The following is a 19,226-nucleotide window of genomic DNA, read 5'->3' as shown; positions in this document are numbered from 1 at the left end:
GCATAGCTGAAAATGAGGAGCCAACCTGGTGAAGCTACAACACAGGACTATATGCATGTTAAAGACAGAATTAAGCGATCGCACAACCAATTCAAAGCTCTGCAGTCTTGCTGCATCCAGTCGTGAATGGTGGTAGACAATTAAACAACTAAGGAAGAGGAAGCTTGATGAACATCCCCATCCACAATAAAGGCAGAGCCCAGCACGAGTGCAAAAGATAAGGCTGAAGCGTTTGCAACCATCTTCAGCCAGAAGTACCGAGCGTATGATCCATATTGGCCTCCTCCTGAGGTCCCCACCATCACAGAAGCCGCTCAACGCACTGGATACAGCAAAGGCTGTGGACCCCTACAATATCCTAGCTGTTGTGCTGAAGACTTGTGCTCCAGAACTAGCCGTGCCTCTAGCCAAGCTGTTCCAGTACAGCTACAACACTGGCATCTACCCGACAATGTGGAAAACTGCCCAGTTATGTCCTGTCCACAAAAACCAGGACAAATCCAATCTGGCCAATTACCGCTCCATCAGTCTACTCTCAATCATCAGCAAAGTGATGGAAGGTGTCATCGACAGCGCTATCAAGCAGCTCTTACTCACCAATAACCTGCTCACCGATGCTCAGTTTGGGTTCTTCCAGGACCACTTGGCTCCCGACCTCATTACAGCCTTGGTCCAAAAATGGACAAAAGAGCTGAATTCCAGAGGCGAGGTGGTAGTGACTGCCCTTGACATCAAGGAAGCATTTGACCAAATGTGGCATCAAGGAGCCCTAGTAAAACTGAAGTCAATGGGGATTTTGGGGGGGGGGGGGGGTGAGGGGGTGAAAACTCTCCACTGGTTGGAATCATACCGAGCACAAAGGAAGATGGTTGTGGTTGTTGGAGGCCAATCATCTCAGCCGCAGGACATCGCTGCAGGAGTTCCTCAGGGCAGTGTCCTAGGCCCAACAATCTTCAGCTGCTTCATCAATGACCTTCCCTCCATCATAAGGTCAGAAATGGGGATGTTCGCTGATGACTGCACAGTGTTCAGTTCCATTTGCAACTCCTCAGATAATGAAGCAGTCCATGTCCACATGCAACAAGACCTGGATGACATTCAGGCTTGGGATGATATGAGGCAGGTAACATTCGCGCCACACAAATACCAGGCAATGCTCATCTCCAACAAGCCTGCTCCGCCATTCAATAAGATCATAGCTGATCTTCTACCTCATCTCCACTTTCCTGCACTATCCCCATATCCCTTGATTCCCTTAATATTCAAAAATCTATCAATCTCTGTCTTGAATATACTCAGCGACTGAGCCTCCACAGCCCTCCGGGGTAGAGAATTCCAAAGATTCACCACCCTCTGAGTGAAGACATTTCTCCGCATCTCAGTCCTCAATGGCCGACCCCTTATTCGGAGACTGTAACCCCAGGCTCTAGACTCCCCCGCCAGGGGAAACATCCTCCCTGTATCTACCCTTTCAAGCCCTGGAAGAATTTTGTATGTTTCAATGAAATCACCTTTCATTTTTTGAAACTCTAGAGAATATAGGCCTAGTCTACTCAATCTCTCCTCACAGGTCAATCTCCCCATCCCATGAATCAGTCTGGTGAACCTTCGCTGCACTCCCTCTATGGCAAGTATATCCTTCCTTAGGTAAGGAGACCAAAACTGTACACAATACTCCAGGTGTGGTCTCACCAGGGCCCTATATAATTGCAGTAAGACGTCTTTACTCTTATACTCAAATCCTCTTGTAATAAAGGCCAACAGACTATTTGCTTTCCTAATTGCTTGCTGTACCTGCATGTTAACTTTCAGTGATTCGTGTACAAGGACACCCAGGTCCCTCTGAACACCAACATTTCCCAATCTCTCACCATTTAAAAAATACTCTGCTTTTCTATTTTTCCTACCAAAGTTGATAACTTCACATTTTTCCACATTATATTCCATTTGCCATGTTCTTGCCCACTCACTTAGCCTGTCTATATCTCCTTGAAGCCTCCTTGCATCCTCCTCACAACTTAAATTCCCACCCAGTTTTGTATAATCAGCAAACTTGGATATATTACATTTGGTCCACTCATCAAATCATTTATGTAGGTTGTGAATAGCTGAGGCCCAAGCACTGATCCTTGCGGTACCCCACTAGTTACAGCCTGCCAACCTGAAAATGACCCATTTATTCCTACTCTCTGTTTTCTGCCTGTTAACCAATCCTCAATCCATGCTAGTATATTATCCCCAATCCCATGAGCCATAATTTTGTTTAATAACCTCTTGTGTGGCACCTTATCGAATGCCTTCTGAAAATCCAAATACACCACATCCACTGGTTCCCCCTTATCTATTCTGCGAGTTACAACCTCAAAAAATTCTAACATATTTGTCAAACAAGATTGCCCTTTCATAAATCCGTGTTCAATCTACCCAATCCTATTATTATTTTCTAAGTGCCGTTACCACGTCCTTAATAGATTCTAGCATTTTCCTGATGTCAGGCTAACTGGTCTGTAGTTCCCCGTTTTCTCTCTCCCTCCTTTCTTAAAATAGTGGGGTTACATTTGCTACCATCCAACTCTTTCAAAACCCTAGGGTGTAGGCCATCAGGTCCAGGGGATTTATCGGCTTTCAGTTCCATTAATTTCTCCAGTTCTACTTTTTTTTTTACTAATTTCTTTCAGTTCCTCATTCTCACTAGACCCTTGGTTCTCCACTAATTCCTGGAAGTTTTTTGCATCTTCTTCCGAAGAGAGAGACAAAGTATTTGTTTAATTGCTCTGCCATTTCCTTATTCCCCATTATAATTTCTCCCGTCTCAGCCTGTAAGGGACCCACATTTACTTTTGCTAATCTTTTCCTTTTTACATACCTATAGAAGCTTTTACAGTCTGCCTGTTTTTATGTCTCTTGCTCATTTACTCTCATTCTATTTACCCTTTCTTTATCAATTTCTTGGTCCTCCTTTGCTGAATTCTAAAATCCTCCTAATCCTCAGGCTTACTATTCTTTTTGGCAGCATTATAAGCCTCTTCCTTTGATCTAATACTATCTTTAACTTCTCGTTAGCCACGGTTGGACCACTTTGCTTTATGTTTTTGTGCCCTAAAGGAATGTCTATTTGTTGTAAATTATCTATTAATTCTTTAAATGCTAGCCATTGCTTGTCCACTGTCATACCTTTTAACGTAGTTTCCCAATCTACCTTAGCCAACTCGCCCCTCATACCTACGTAGTTTGCTTTGTTTAGATTCAAGACCCTAGTTTCGGATTTAACTAAGTCACTTACAAACTCAACATAAAATTCTATCATATTATGGTCACTCTTCCCTAAAGGCCCCTTTACTATGAGGTTATTAATTAACCATTTATCGTTGCACAACACTAGGTCTAAAATAGCCTGTTCCCTAGTTAGTTCCTCAACATACTGATCTAGAAAACTATCTTGCATACATTCCATGAATTCGTCCTCCACACTATAGTTTGCCTAGTCTATATGTAGATTAAAGTCCCCCATGATTACTGTATTACCCTTGCTACATGCGCCTCTAATTTCCTGATTTATACTCTGCCCTACATTACAACTACTGTTTGGGGGCCTATAAACAACTCCCACCCATGTTTTCTGCCCCTTGCCGTTTCTTAGCTCCAACCAAACTGATTCTACTTCTTGATTTTCGGAGCCAAGATCCTTTCTCTCTACTGTCTTTATCCCATCCTTTATTATCAGGGCTTCCCCTCCTCCTTTTCCATTTTGCCTATCCCTTCTAAAAGTTATGTATCCTGGAATATTTAGTTTCCAACCGTGGCCACTTTGCAACCACGTCTCTGTTATGACTATTAGATCAAATCTGTTCATTTCTATCTGCGCTATTAATTCATCTATTTTGTTGCGAATGCTTCACGCATTCAGATATAGTGCCTTTAGCTTTGACTTATTTCTCTTTTTCCCTAATGTCACCTTAGTCACTGATGCCTTATTACCTTTGTTACTCTCTCTGTCCCTTCCTGACCCACTCTGCTTATTTTTATCCAAAACTCTACTCTGCTCTATAGAGGGTTAGGGTGAGGGTGGCGAGTGTCTCACCTCCTGCCTCCCCAAAGCCTTTCCACCATCTACAAGGCACAAGTCAGGAGTGTGATGGAATGCTCATCACTTGCCTGGATGAGTGCAGCTCCAACAACACAAGCTCGACACCATCCAGGACAAAGCAGCCCGCTTGATTGGCACTCCATCCACCACCTTCAACATTCACTCCCTCCAACACCGGCGCACTGTGGCTGCAGTGTGTACCATCTGCAAGATGCACTGCAGCAACTCGCCAAGGCTTCTTCATCAGCACATCCCAAACCCGCGACCTCTATCACCTAGGTCAAGGGCAGCAGGCACATGGGAACACCATCACCTCCAAGTTAGAGACCACCCTGATTTGGAAATATATTGCCGCTCCTTCATCATCGCTGGGTCAAAGTCCCTCCCTAACAGCACTGTGGGAGTACCTTCACCACAAGGACTGCAGCAGTTCAAGAAGGTGGCTCACCACCACCTTCTCAAGGACAATTAGGGATGGACAATAAATGCTGGTCTTGGCAGCAACGCCCACATCCCAGGAACAAAAAAAAAATCAGGCCTGTATGAAGCACAAGTCCTGACCTTGCTTTGGTTCTTGGGTTATCTGTGCAACATTCTGGATAGGACCTCAATCATCTAAGTAGGATAGGTGCCATAGTTCCAGAGTTAACAGAGGTTGTAGAAAAGGACAAATGCTTCATGAGCACTCTGAGAAGGCCAAATATGAAAACCTGGTAAAAATAGTGGACTTGCTTACATAAACCCTGAATATTTTCATCAAATCCCGATATGGTATATATGTCTTTCAGGTCAATGGTTGCCAGCTGACTCCACCCGATGAACTGCCCAAACTACAGTGATGTCAATCTTTCCTTCAACAAAACACAAATTCAAGTTCTGTACACCTGGGACAATCTGAATTTGCTATTCTCTTTGGGGCTACAATGTAATCGAAAGCAGAACCCCAAGATTTTCTGGACTAGAGAAATCATATAATTATTTGAAATTTTTCAGACTACTGAGGAAGTTTTATTTATTCATCCTTCTGTGGAACTCACTTCCCTTGCTGTTTCCAATTCAGACAAGATATGTTAAGTTAGCTGTTTAGGGTAACACCAATGTGTCCTCTAGAGAAGGAATCAGATCACTAGGCTTTACATTCAAGGAACTCTCTAAATGAGGATGGCATCTTAGAAATGTATTGGCTCATGCATGTAGCAAACAAACAGATCAGTGCATCTGTTATCTAGGCCCCTGGTTCCAATGAAAATACTTCAATTGGGGTGGACATCATAATCCAAACACTTCCAGTAACCTACAGCTGACATCCCAGGTAATGTAGGCAGTCCTGGAATCCAAGGCCTGCTGCTTCAGTTTCATGTAACTCTACAATAAATCTTTCGATAATCCTATTCATAGGCAACATGCTTTTTGGAAAGCAAGGGAAGACTGAGAAAATTGGAAATATCTTCGTTTTATATTGCTTTAAGCTACAAAGGTTTAAAGGGGAGGCTGTTCTCTTTGCTACATTAAAAAACTTGAAGATAGGAGGCAGCTGCACTGCAGATATGAATTAATATAAAAAGGTGGTGTAATAGCAGGCAGCACGTTTCAAATTTAATTATACAGATTTGACAGACAATTAGGTAATTCATAGCTGTGGTCATCTGTAAAAGCAGTTAGAGGGGAAAGGGGGATGCAAAATGAACAATTGTTGCAGAATGTAATCTCACCATCTACCAAAGCATGAAGACTTAACATATTGTTTGCTTGACTGCTTCAAGTTAAATGGTTTCACATAAAATGGACCAAACTGGATTTATAGAGCGCCGTCAGTATATTCCAAAGTGCTTTACAATCAACTGGTGACCTTTGAGGTGCAGTCACTGTTATGTAGGCATACATGGCAGCGAATTTGCACACAACAAAGGCCCACAAACAGCAAATGAATAAATAACAAGATCATCGGTTTATGATGGTGTTACTGGAGGGAGGAGGACTTGCAGGTTGTGGTGTTCCCATGCGCCTGCTGCCCTTGCCCTTCTAGGTGGCAGAGGTCGCGGGTTTGGGAGGTGCTGTCGAAGCAGCCTTGGAGAGATGCTGTAGTGCATCTTGTAGATGGTACACACTGCAGCCACGGCATGCCGTTGGTGGATGGGGTGCCAATCAAGCGGGTTGCTTTGTCCTGGATGGTGTCGAGCTTCTCGAGTGCTGTTGGAACTGCACTCATCCAGGAAAGTGGAGAGTATTCCATCACACTTGTGCCTTGTAGATGGTGGAAAGGCTTTGGGGAGTCAGGGGGGTGAGTCACTCGCCACAGAATACCCAGCCTCTAACCTGCTCTTGTAGCCACAATATTTATGTGGCTGGTCCAGTTAAGTTTCTGGTCAATGGTGACCCCCCAGGATGTTGATAGTGGGGAATTCAGTGATGGTAATCCTGTTGAATGTCAAGGAGAGGTGGCTAGACTCTCTCTTGGGAGAAAGTCATTGCCTGGCACTTCTGTGGCAGAAATGTTACTTGCCACTTACCAGCCCAAGCCTGAATATTGTCCAGGTCTTGCTGCATGCAGGTAGCCATGACACCTGGAGAACTCCCTGCTTTTCTCTGAATCTTCTTTAGATCCTTTGAGACATCAGTTTAACATTTCATCTAAAAGAAAATGTAGCACTTACAGTACTGCACCGAAGTGTCAGCCAAGATTATATGATTAAGCTTGTAGTGGGACTTGCACCCATAGAATTCTGACTCAGCGACAAGTACTACCAATTGAACCAAAAGGTTTCATAAGTATCCTAGTTCAGGCTGTTAACCTTTAGTTCCAACAAAAGTGCACCAGGCTGTGTGGATACAAGAAGCTCTAATATTTTGTGTGTAATATCTTATCCCAAAAGATACATTGCAAGACGGAGGTCTGCATACCAAGAAAGAGATGGATCAGCTGATTTGTCTAAAGGAACTCCTACAATTAAAAAACCTATATAAAAGCAGTTACATAAAGAGGAATATTAACTCCTTGTGAACTGATTCAGGTTTTCATGAGGCAGCTTCCAGTTTGCCTGGATACCTCGATCTGCATACAGAAATTATAAATGAGTCATTAATGCCAGTGACTTGTATACAAGCACCAATTAATGCTGGTCTGTGACTTGTCTCACAGATGTATTAAGGTGTGAGACCAGGGCGAGCTACATACCAATTTCGCCTCTGCATTAACCACAAAGTTTGATACTTCTTCCAAAAAAATTACCTAAGCTACCATTCCCTGGCAACCTAAACAAAAAAAGGAAAGGAGGGGGGTGGTGTTGGGAAGCACAGGAGGGATAGGGTGAAAGTACATTGAAGAGAAGGGTCTTAAGCTTGCTTTTAAAGGCAGGGAGGATTGGCAAAGAGTAGATGACAGGGTACAGAGTTCCAGAAGAAGGAGCAGCCATCGATGGCAGAGCAAAGAACAAGGGGCTCAGTTGGGAGGAAGTTGACAAATGGGGAAGTTTCATAGGAGCCAGCAGAATGGATAACAGATTTGACGCAAAGTAGTGCAGTAGCTCCATGCATTTGGTGTCTACGGTGAGAATGGAGGATCAGTGGGAGGAGGTTAGAGGAGATTGTTAGTTGTGGAAGAGAAGGTTATGGAGTTGTTCCTACTATCTAGGATGATCTTGAAGTGCTTTGAGAATTTGGCCGTGGTCTACAATTCAAGGGTAGAGCTTGTCGTGGTCAGGCAGATTTGACAATGTTCTATATTGCTGATCCACTTATTTTCCCATTTTCTAAATTAAGAAACCACAACAATGGGTCAGGCCCATAATGCAGAAACCAACAAGATTAAACCAAGTAAATGGGAAGACAATGTAAATCAGAAAATAATGATTATGTGATGCCAAGGTTGGCTTTGAAAACTTGAAGGAAGGATTGAGAAGTAAAGCGGTCAACAGTTTGGGGGGTCCTGAGACTACAATGAATCAAAAACTCAATTTCAATATAGTGAAGATGCACGGAGGAGTTTCAAATCCAATCATGAAGCTCGAACCCTGTCCAAGCTCTACAATTTACCGCTGGAATACACTCTAGGCTGAGAAGCCCGATGGATTTATTTTATAATGGTTGGAAATTATCCTCGTTATCACCATGTTCTCTCACAATCATGGCAAGTGATGTATAAAACAATTTTTCATTGCAAATATAAGAAACTCAGTAGCATAAACTTTTCTGGACGTTTACAGCGCAGCCAGACACCAAGCTTTCAAATTTATAACTTTACTGCATCTAAATTAGCAACCTACTGTACAGTATATTTGTGCACGATCTCAGGAATCCAGAACACGTGCCTGTGGCAAATTTGAAATAGCCTCATATTAACATGCTAAATAACAGTTCGATTTTAAAATGATTCTGGCAGTCACTCTTTACAGCTGGAGGGGGTTCTAGGCTTGCAGTTCCAATTTTCACCAGTTAATACTAGTACACACCAGTGTAACATGAGAAAAATTATAACATAGGTGGAACTATCCATTGAAATCAGAAACATTAACAGCTGGATATCACACTAGCAGCAGCTTTACCTACTCCCCTTATTTTCTCCATAATTATTTTCTCTTCACGAAATATGAATGCAAAATACCAATTGGCAGTGATTCAAGCATGACCGGTCACGGTCAATGTCTGAACGTTTGCTGTTTCACTGAAGCAGGAGGGGAGTGGCAACGCAAGCACTTGATTCAACTCCAATTTTTCACGGTTTTAAATTTGGATAATTCAGAAATATGGACATATACGAAAAGGACGAGAAGACAATCAGGTCCATCAAGCCTGCCTCATTCAGTCAACAATGCAACCATCACACTGTTCACCTATCTCCCATCGATATTAACTTCTTAGAAAGGCAAAATTGATAGGAAAAAAACTGCAGCAAATTCATGAAACACCCTGGAAAATTCCTCTCCAATTCCTAAAGAAAGGCTCCAGGAGATCATGTTTGTCAATGATTCATTCCAACTAGCAACTTATTCCCTGTAACTGGAAATGCTCTCGTCTCTCATGAATCTGTCCAAGTTCTCTTAAAGGACTGCAGTAATTCTATACCCACCACAGGGTCTTGGCAGCTTTTTCCCCCCCCTCAAAGAATGATGACTCTGAAAAGAAATACCTGCTGGCCGCTAACCATCTCTCTGTGTATGGATTTTATTGGCATGACCTGCAGCCTTACCATCCTTGTCCATTTCAAGTAACCTGTCTAACTAGACTAGAAGACTTGCATTTATCTAGCACCTTTCACGACCACCGGACGTCCCAAAGCACTTTACAGCCAATGAAGTAATTTTTGAAGTGCAGTCACTGTTGTAATGCAGGAAATGCGGCAGCCAATTTGCACACAGCAAGCTCCCACAAACGGCAATGTGATAATAACCAGATAATCTGACTATCAACTCCAATCATGTGCCCACTGAGCCTGCATTTCTTCAAAGTAATCATGGAGCCTATCCTCATAACTGAAAGCACTAAAATTGGCATCAGCCTGCTTGCCTCCTCCCCAAAGACATGTCCTTTAACAAGTGAGGGAACGAAAATTGGGTACAATAAGTTTTATATGGCTTAAGTAGCGTAGTCTTAGTTTATACCCAAAAGCCCTAGCAATACAACATAAAACTGTATTTGCTAATCAACTATAAACCCCAGACCTCTTTCTTGTCAGTTACCTTTTAACAGGTACCCCTGCATGGTATGAACACATGAAGAAGGATAAGAAAAGAGCAACTGTTCCATCCGTCCAGACATGGTGAAAGTATACAATCTTCTGGGAAAGGCAAAATGAGGAAACAAAACTAGGCCAATTTAGGGGGGGGGGGGGGGGGGGGGTGGACTGAGAAATTCCTTTCTGACACCGCCCCCCACCAACCCAAACGCAATCAACCAAACTCTAGGAAATTGCAATAACAGGTAACACTAGTCACTGTTGGTCCCACCTAGGATTGCGAAGGGGTGGAAAGTTTCCAGGAAATTTTCCACGGGAAGTTTAGCTTGGGAATTTTGCCCAAAAAAGCACATGCTAGCATAATATTGTTTTTTTTTGTATCTTTCATTTTTTCCCCCCCACAGGTCCTCTCTTAAAATTACTAACAGAGATGGAATCTTAATTATTAAGAAATTTCTTAATCAATATATGTTTATCTGCTTACTTGGCTTGTTTTAATAATTACAAGTTTTGTATGTGACTGTGAACAAATGTGTCCTGATTGGTTGGATGAGCGATTAGCTCCCTCTATTGGTGATGTAGCTTCTTGCGTGCACAGGTCATGCTTCCATCACATGGCGCATCAGGAAAATTTACTCACCCTGTTGCAATCGTGCCGATCGACCGCAGTTCGACACAGAGACGAATGCCCTTTATTTCTCTGCATAGAACAATGTCACGTTTACCGTCGGATGAGTGGAAGCATTTTACCCCAGGCGTTAAAAATGGAAAGACTGTGTACATGTGCAAACACTGTACAAAGCCATATGTAAAGAATGCCACAAAGATGCAGCAGCATTTATCCAAATGCAACATGCTGGACCCAAAGCATGTTGGGAGACCAATACTTTCTGGAAAACAGATCAACAGCACTTAGTGTGATTTCTACCCTCTCACGCCACCTCAATCTGGACGTGGGCAAAGTTCTGGGAAGTCTGGCAAAGTTCTCTACCAAGCAAGGTCTTTGGAATGGGGACGGGATATGGGAATCATGCAAGTATATCAGTGCACATACCTGGTGGAAGGGACATTGTGCTTCTGAGGCCCTGTCACCCATTGCATCGGTGATACTCCAAATCCCACCTTCATCAGCGGCCTCTGAACGAAACTGGCCACTTTTTGGGAATACGCATACAATGGTGCGCAACAGGCTGACTAACGAGAGTGGAGAAACTGGTGGCTATCCGGGCGAACCTACAACTTATTGAGCCAGATACAGAAGTGTCCACCACACAGCTAGATAGTGACACAGAGGAGGAAATGGACACGTCAGAGCCAGAGAATCAGGAGGAGCAATGATGAGTAGAAGACTCAGAAGTAGCAGACTCAAAAGGGACAAAATAAGGACAAATTACAGGCTAAATAAGCTGACGCTCTTTTTATTTTATTTTAGATGGGTCTTTTTTGTGGGGGTTCAATAAAGTTCAAAATTATAACCTAAATAAAGTTTTGAAAGCCTGTTTTTATTTGTATGGAACTGTATGTCTATTTTGATGACAAATACAAGGGTCAGAGACAAAAACCATTAGTGTGCAAAAAAAACTCAAAATTCCCATAAATTCCCCAAATTCCCATGGAAAGTTTCTTCTTAAAAATTCCTGACATTTTGTAACCCTAGTCCCACCTAACTTCTAAAACTCAAAATGTCAACCAGCTCAAATTCCATTAACAACTTTTAGCTTGTGATTTCACCTAGTTACCTATTTAAAGTAATTACTGTCCTATAATCCCACATCAAATTTCCCCTCCCCCATATTTTTCCCATCTATGCAGTACTTTATCAAATGCTTTTTGAAAGTCAAGGTATACATCATCAGTCAGATCATCTTCCTCCACCATACTGGTGACTTCCTTAAATCAAATCAAGTTGGTGATGCAGGTCCTAGGTTGCCCAAAGCTACGCTCAGTGACCCTAATCAACAACCTCTTCAAGTGACCATACATCACACTCCATATAATGCTTTTCAACAGAATCCCTACTGCTGAAGTCAAACTCACAGACCCCAAAGCAACCAGGGTTTGGCATCTTCCCCTTTTTAAAAAAAAAAATAACAGGAACACAAGCCACTCCCCAATCCATGTAAACCAATGGAACAGGCTTGAGGGGCTGAATGACCCACTCCTGTTCCGACGTTAACCCGGATTGCAATAAATTATATAACTTGCAACCTCCTCACCTTTGTCATAGTAGTTTTGTCAGGACATACTTCATATATTCACTAGTTTCAATTAAAAAAAACAAAGCAGGAAGGTATTGAACGAACCACACAAGTACATGCAATTTTTTTTCGACTTTTCTTCACTCCTTTTCGAATGCTAAGGTGCAACGTACAAAGTAAATCCCACTGAAAGCACAAGAATGACAGCAGGGGAGCATGCAGGCACCAGCTGCCTAAACCTCTTCGCTTCTCTTAAAAAATATGTACTTAAACCCAGCACCCTCAGTAGCTTGGCAATTTAATCCAGCAAGTAGCTGAACCATGCGGCCTATAAAGGTCCCAGTTTTATTCTCCATCTCTGCCAAATGAACTGATCTCAATCAAGGGATGGCGAGGTCCTCAACTGACCTCAGTACTACTAGACTGGAGATGGGAAGGCAATGTGAGTGGAGAGAGTCTCTGCTCTTGCAGTACAGATGGTGGTGGTGATTGGGGGGGTCCCGTGGTCTGGCAGTACTGGAGGGAAGCAAGCCAAAAACTACTTCTCCTCAGAGCTCTCTGAACATAGTCTCGCTCTCCATGCTATTTCAACTCTGTTTCTGCCGCCCTTGCACATTTAAATGACAGATTTAGTGCTAAACACAGTTATACTGTATTCACCAACTATATACGAGTTGCAACATAAACAGTCAGGTCAATCGAATTTAACTGTCGTTTGGTATGGAAACTTTGTAGATTGGAATGTGCTCATCAATGTCAGGGTATATAGCTCAGAAGCATCAAGCATTTTAAGATTGCTTTTCATCTGTAACAAGGGTGATGTCTGTATGCTCTAGACAACAACTACTTGTATTTATATAGCGCCTTTAACGTAGTAAAACGTCCCAAGGCACTGCACACGAGTATTTTAAGATAAAAGATTTGACATAAGGATAAATTAGGGCAGGTGACCAAAAGCTTGGTCAAAGAGGTAAGTTTTAAGGAGCGTCTTAAAGGAGGAAAGAGAGGTAGCGAGGTGGAGAGGTTTAGGCAGGGAATTCCAAAGCTTAGGGCCCAGGCAACAGAAGGCACGGCCACCAATGGTTGAGCGATTATAATCAGGGATCCTCAAGCGAGCAGAATTAGAGCGCAGATATCTCGGGGGGGAGGGGTTGTAGGGATGAAGGAGATTACAGAGATAGGGAGGGGCGAGGCCATGGAGGGATTTGAAAACAAGGATGAGAATTTTGAAATCGAGGCGCTGCTTAACCAGGAGCCAATGTAGGTCAGCGAGCACAGGGGTGATGGGTGAACGGGACTTGGTGCGAGTTAGGACACGGGCAGCTGAGTTTTGGATGACTTCAAGTTTACGTAGGGTGGAATGTGGGAGGCCGGCCAGGAGTGTGTTGGAATAGTCAAGTCTGGAGGTAACAAAGGCATGGATGAGGGTTTCAGCAGCGAATGAGCTGAGGCAAGGGCAGAGACGGGCGATGTAACGGAGATGGAAGTAGGCGGTCTTTGTTATGCCGCGGATATGTGGTCGGAAGCTCATTTCAGGGTCAAATATGACACCAAGGTAGCGAACAGTGTGGTTCAGCATCAGACAGATGTTAGGGAGAGGGATGGAGTGAGTGGCTAGGACCGAAAACAATGGCTTTGGTTTTCCCAATATTTAATTGGAGAAAATTTTTGCTCATCCAGGACTGTATGTCGGACAAGCAGTCTGACAATTTAGACACCGTGGAGGGGTCGAGAGAAGAAGTAGTGAGGTAGAGCTGGGTGTCATCAGCGTACATGTGGAAACTGACGCAGTATTTTCGGATGATGTCGCCAAAGGGCAACATGTAGATGAGAAAAAGGAGGGGGCCAAGGATAGATTGGGGGACACCAGAGGTAACGATGAGGGAGCGGGAAGAGAAGCCATTGCAGGTGATTCTCTGGCTACGATTAGATAGAGAATGGAACCAGGCGAGTGCAGTCACACCCAGCCGGACGATAGTGGAGAGGCGTTGGAGAAGGATGGAGTGGTCAACTGTGTCAAAGGCTGCAGACAAGTCAAGAAGGACGAGGGGGGATATAGATTATAACTATAAAAATGTTAAAAATCTTATGTCTACACATATTATAAAATCCTATGTTGAGATGTTTTATTGAAACTGCTTATGTAAACTTGACTCCCTGTAATTACATCCTCCTGTCTGTGGTGGTGCTGCAGCACCTCAGTTTTGTATCTCCCAGTTCCTCAGTATGTACAGCAGAGAAACGCCTATGCTCCAACCAACTCTACTTCTCTATTTCACAAACTGCCCGAAGTTATGCTAATTAACTATAAAAATTATAAAATCAAAGTATTATTTAAAATAGGACAGAATGTATGGCTTTAAAATGGAGACTGAATTACATCTGTGCGCCCTGGTCCGATTATCACCTCACGATCCGAAGACTACACTTGGTCTCTACTCTCCATGTGCAACGTCACGGGAGATTGATTAGTGAATTCGATATTTTAAAAATTTATATATAGATGTCAAAAATACCAGAGTCAAAATTCGGCATTTGACAGGCTGACATGATGCCACATTGCATCATTAGGCAGTCTTTTAATACATTTTTTTGAGCACTAAATTCTCACTTTGTTGTGTTATTTATGTTTCCGAATGCAATTTTTAAAAGAATGAAAAATGAATTATATTTGTTACTCTTCAGGGCACACAAAATTCTGGTAACAGAAACCAAGAATCAACATACACTTGTCAATACTAATCCAAAATCCCATCACTAATTGTGAACAGTTGAGTCAATGCTCCTCATGAGCCAGTTTACTGGCATTCAATGCCTCATGATTTTTCCCTGAGAGGAGGACTGCAACAAATTACAAGTAGACATTAATAAGCTTGCAGAATGGGCATAAATTGGCAAATGAAATTCAACACAGGTAAATGTGCGCTATTACATTTTGGTAAGAAAAATAAGGAGGTCACATATTACTTGGAAAGTAAGAATCTAAATGGAGTAGAGGAGCAAAGGAATCTCGGAGTACAAATACACAAATCACTAAAAGTTAGACCACACTTGGAGTACTGCGTACAATTCTGGTAGGGTGCAGAGAAGATTTTCAAGGTTGATACCAGAAATGCGAGGGTATACCCATCAGGAAAGGAACAGGCTGGGGCTCTTTTCTCTTGAAAAGAGAAGGCTGAGGGGTGGCCTAATAGAGGTCTTTAAAATCATGAAAGGTTTTGATAAGAGTAGATAGAATGTTTCCACTTGTGGGAAAGAGCAAAACTAGAGGCCATCAATATGAGATAGTCACCAAGAAATCTAATAGGGAATTCAGAAGAAACTTCTTTACCCAGAGAGTGGTGAGAATGTGGAACTCGCTCCCACAGGGAGTGATTGAAGCGAATAGTACAGATGCATTTAAGGGGAGGCTGGACAAGCATATGAGGGAGAAGGGAATAGAGGGTTATAGATAGAGTTAGATGAGGAAAGACGGGAGGAGGCTCGAGTGGAGCATAAACGCCGGCATGGACTGGTTGGGCCGAATGGCCTGTTCCTGTGCTGTATATCCTCTGTAATGTAATACACTATTTCAAGTAAGTGTTGATGCTGGATTCAACAAATTAATCCCAAGTAACCACTTACTGTAGTAAGTTCACAATATACCACGTTAGCTCACACTCAACAGAACCACCAAAAACTACCGAACCCCTGGAGATAGTATGTCCATCATATTGAGAATATATTTTTGGTGTAAATTTTCTCAGTAAAATGCAAAAAGCTGTGGCACGCAAATATAGGTGGAAGGTCCGTTTTGCCCCATCCACCGGAATACATTCCTAATGGAGCAGTGGAGAAAAGAGAAATCCAATCCGGGTGTTTGCTTTGTGAATGCAGCACGTGTAACCAAAGACAGTTCCCTCATCCGCCACTTCATTGGTACAGATCACCTCAAGGTGAGAAGTGACAAAAACCATAAAGCAGTAATGTTCACCAGTGAAATTTCATATGATGTGTGGATTCATTACCAATATATAAAAATAGACTGCAGAGCTGAAGTTCCAAACCTGCTAATACAGTGCACGATGGTCTGCTAGAGTCAATCTTCAATATTAAGACAGTCACATGCAATTATCTATTAAGCCACGACAATTTAACAAGTCGTTGCTTGGATTTAACTCCAAGAAAGGCCAGGACATTATTGGCCAAAGTTACTTTTACCTTGAATCTTTAGTCCTGAATGACTTAATCCTTAACCTGCCAATTATTAAATGTATTTTTGTCAAAGATTTTTATACACTAGAATGGCTTAAGGAATATATATCCAAATAAACCAAAAGTTTGAAAATACACAAAATTTAGATTTTGGATCGAAGTAGCAAGTTCTACGGTTGCCGTGACCTTGCTTTCTCAGTAAACTTTCAGCATTGAGCCAATTAGTTGAGTGGTAAAACAGGACAGGATCTGTATTGATATCTTCATTCGGACTAACTTGGATTACATGGTTTAGACGGTGGCTTTCAGGATCACACCCATCATGTGAGTAACAGAAATCCCTATAATTAAGAACTCCTATAAATGAGAATTTCCATTACTTGCCAAGCAAACAAACCTAATGATCCCGAAAGCTGATATCTACATCTTGTAATCTAAGCTGATTTTAAATAAAGTTTTCAAAGGAAATGTTATATTTATTTTGTGATTTTTTTATGCACTTTGATAGACAAATGTACCTTCAGAACATCTCCATGTTCACACTGAGAATTAGGTCAAAGTGATTAATAGGACATAAGTTATCCCTGGTCAAGAACCACTACAATAGTTGCAGTGTACCATTTACTTATCTCATGACATCTCAAGTAACGTTACTCAGGAATTAGTAGGTTGTCTTCACTAGTGACAGGCAGATGGGCTTATGGTGACTTTAAAAGAGGGACTCTCACCACTTCAGATGTGTGTGTTAATTTAGTTCCCTCATAACGTTGGTAACTCCTCTCCAAGCCATTTCCCCCCGATGTCTTCAGCACTCACTGTTTAGACAAAGATTTAAGAAGACAAAAGAAATACAGAAAAAAATCAAAGGGATATCAAAGTTGGCCCTAATCCTTGCTAACTGGCTGATTTTTAATTTGTTTAAGGGTCCTGATGATGAGATATACTCTATGTTTGGTCAAACACTGAGTATGACATACAGTGTTGCATAAAGTGTAAGATTATCACATAAAAAGACCACAGCATCTCCACCATATATTATATATAGATTATATATTTAGCAGGTGTATGCAATTTGACAGAATAATGGTCCCCTAGGAATGATTACAAAGACGTAATGGTGACAACTGCACCAGTTGAACAAACAGATCGTAATTATCGTATGAATGAATCTGGAGATCAACACCATCCATGAAATCACTCCAGGGTACTGAAGACACAAGGTATGACCTTTGGATTATTTTTCCGGCCAGAGTGGCTTTCAGCACAGAGACAGTGTCCTGTGTCACAGATGCAGGATGAAGTTTATATGGAATCACAAGACGCAAGTAGTACAAGCTTAATTATAAACGGAAACTCCGGAAAACATGAATAAATGAAGCAAATGCACAGAGAGGTATCAACTTACGTTTCTCTTTCAGGTGAGAACTACTCTATTATGCATTTCCAACCAATTATTCACGGTGCCAGTGCGCTCAGATTTCCTTTATAATCTCTAAATAATCTTGAGCTTTTTAATGCATAGCCTGCATGCATGCATTACAACTGTTCCCCTCAGTTCGGGCTATAATCACCCTCCACACACGCAAAGAACTGGTTCAGCAACCTCGGGACCAGCGGTCTCGGAGGCTTCCCCCTGGCCTGAGCAATCGCTGAAAAGTCCCCGCCCATCCCAAGAACCGCATTGGCTCGCTGCCACCCGGGCAATGGCCAATGAGGAAGCCCCGAGTGCCCCGCCTTCTTACGAACGCTCGGGTGACGTCCTTTCCACCGGTTGGCCCGTCCCGCCGTCAATCGCCGCCAGCTCCCTCTTGATTGGCCCGCGGCCCGCCGTTAGTCCGGGGAAGGGCCGGCGCCGATTGGTTAAAAGCTACCCGTCAATCAGCGGCAAGGAGGTAGGGAGGGAAGCGAGAGAGAGAGGCAGGAGTTCGGCTTCTTCCACCATATTGGCCGGACTCTGGCAGCGGACATGTTACTTCAATTCGTAAGGCAATCTCGACACTAGATTTAAACAGAGTAAGGACAAGGGTGGCCAGTATCGCGCTTACCGTCCCGAGAGGTGCCCATTAGCTGGTCAAGCATGGCTCGCATTTGGGCCTGCGCCGACATCTTTTTCTCCCTTTTTAGCGGCTCCCGACAAAACAATTAAAAAAGCAAGACACGGTTATTAGAGATTAAAGTTATCGGATTCGCCACGGAATAGTTGGGGTTTTTTTTTTTCTCCCCTCCCTCCTCCTCCTCCGTTTAAAACATTTTAAAAAGCCGGCGGTCCGCAGCGTAGCTTTCTTCTCCGCCTCCCGATTGTTTTCCGCCGCTTGTTTTGCTCGAGCTCGGCTCCCTCGTCTCGAGCCGCTCTGCCGGAACTGACGTCACGCCCAACGGCGGTGGCTCGTGACGCGGACTCCACCAAGTTCAAAAATTGCAGGGGGGGGGGGTGGTTGAAGGTATTGGAGAGGGAGGAATGAGCCAACAACGTGGTGCAGTAGCTCGATATCATTGCTGATCAACATACAATTCCGCACAACCAAATCTGTTGCTTTTTAAAAAAAAATACTTTTATTCAACCATTAGGGAGGGGGAATATGTTTCTTCCTCCCCCCTCCCCACACTCTCAACCTCAAAGTGGCACGTTCCTTCTCCTGGGGGCAGCACATTTAAAGGGGCGAGCACAAAAGAATTTGTGATTGGCAAACACGAAATTCCTCCTGATCCAACCGCAACCTGTCGCTGTTAGCGCCCAGCTTTCGAGGAGCTTGATGCCAGGAACGGTTTGGCGCATGGGAGCACCGCCACCTCCCAACGCACCATCCTGACTTGGAAGTATGTCGGCCGATCCGTCAGCGTGGCTGGGACAAAAATCCCTCCCTGACAGCACTGTGGGAGCACCTTCACCACACGGACTGCAGCCGTTCAAGAAGGCGGCTCACCACCGCCTTCTCCAGGGCAATTAGGGCATAAACAAATAAAAAAAGTTTTAAATGATTGAGATTAACAAGTTACCTCGAAGATTTGCATTTCTATAGCGCCTTTCACGACGTCCCAAAGCGCTTTACAGCCAATGAAGTACTTTTTGAAGTGT

General features: G+C 43.1%; 1 protein-coding gene across 5 annotated transcripts in view; it reads right to left on the bottom strand.

Moving 5' to 3' along the window:
- The window catches only part of LOC147098769 (putative RNA-binding protein Luc7-like 2), a 76,898-nt gene extending 58,391 nt beyond the window's left edge, over positions 1-18,507 (bottom strand). For 3 of the 5 annotated variants that reach the window (XM_085969439.1, XM_085969442.1, XM_085969440.1), the window contains exon 1: positions 18,196-18,506. Coding sequence is in view for 1 of the 5 variants with exons in the window: in XM_085969441.1 (XP_085825567.1) it covers positions 18,196-18,256 (61 nt within the window). In the remaining 4 variants the exon portion in view is untranslated. Of the gene's footprint in view, positions 1-17,555; positions 17,574-18,195 lie in introns of those variants that run through there. The other 2 variants (XM_085969441.1, XM_085969443.1) reach the window with 2 other exon arrangements.
- Between the last annotated feature and the right edge of the window lie 719 nt (positions 18,508-19,226).

This window comes from Somniosus microcephalus, chromosome 28 (genome assembly GCF_052327205.1).
Source record: "Somniosus microcephalus isolate GS21.2 chromosome 28, FLI_Smic_1.0, whole genome shotgun sequence".
In the NCBI taxonomy this organism is placed as follows: domain Eukaryota; kingdom Metazoa; phylum Chordata; class Chondrichthyes; order Squaliformes; family Somniosidae; genus Somniosus; species Somniosus microcephalus.
This window is presented reverse-complemented; position numbering and strand designations above follow the sequence as displayed.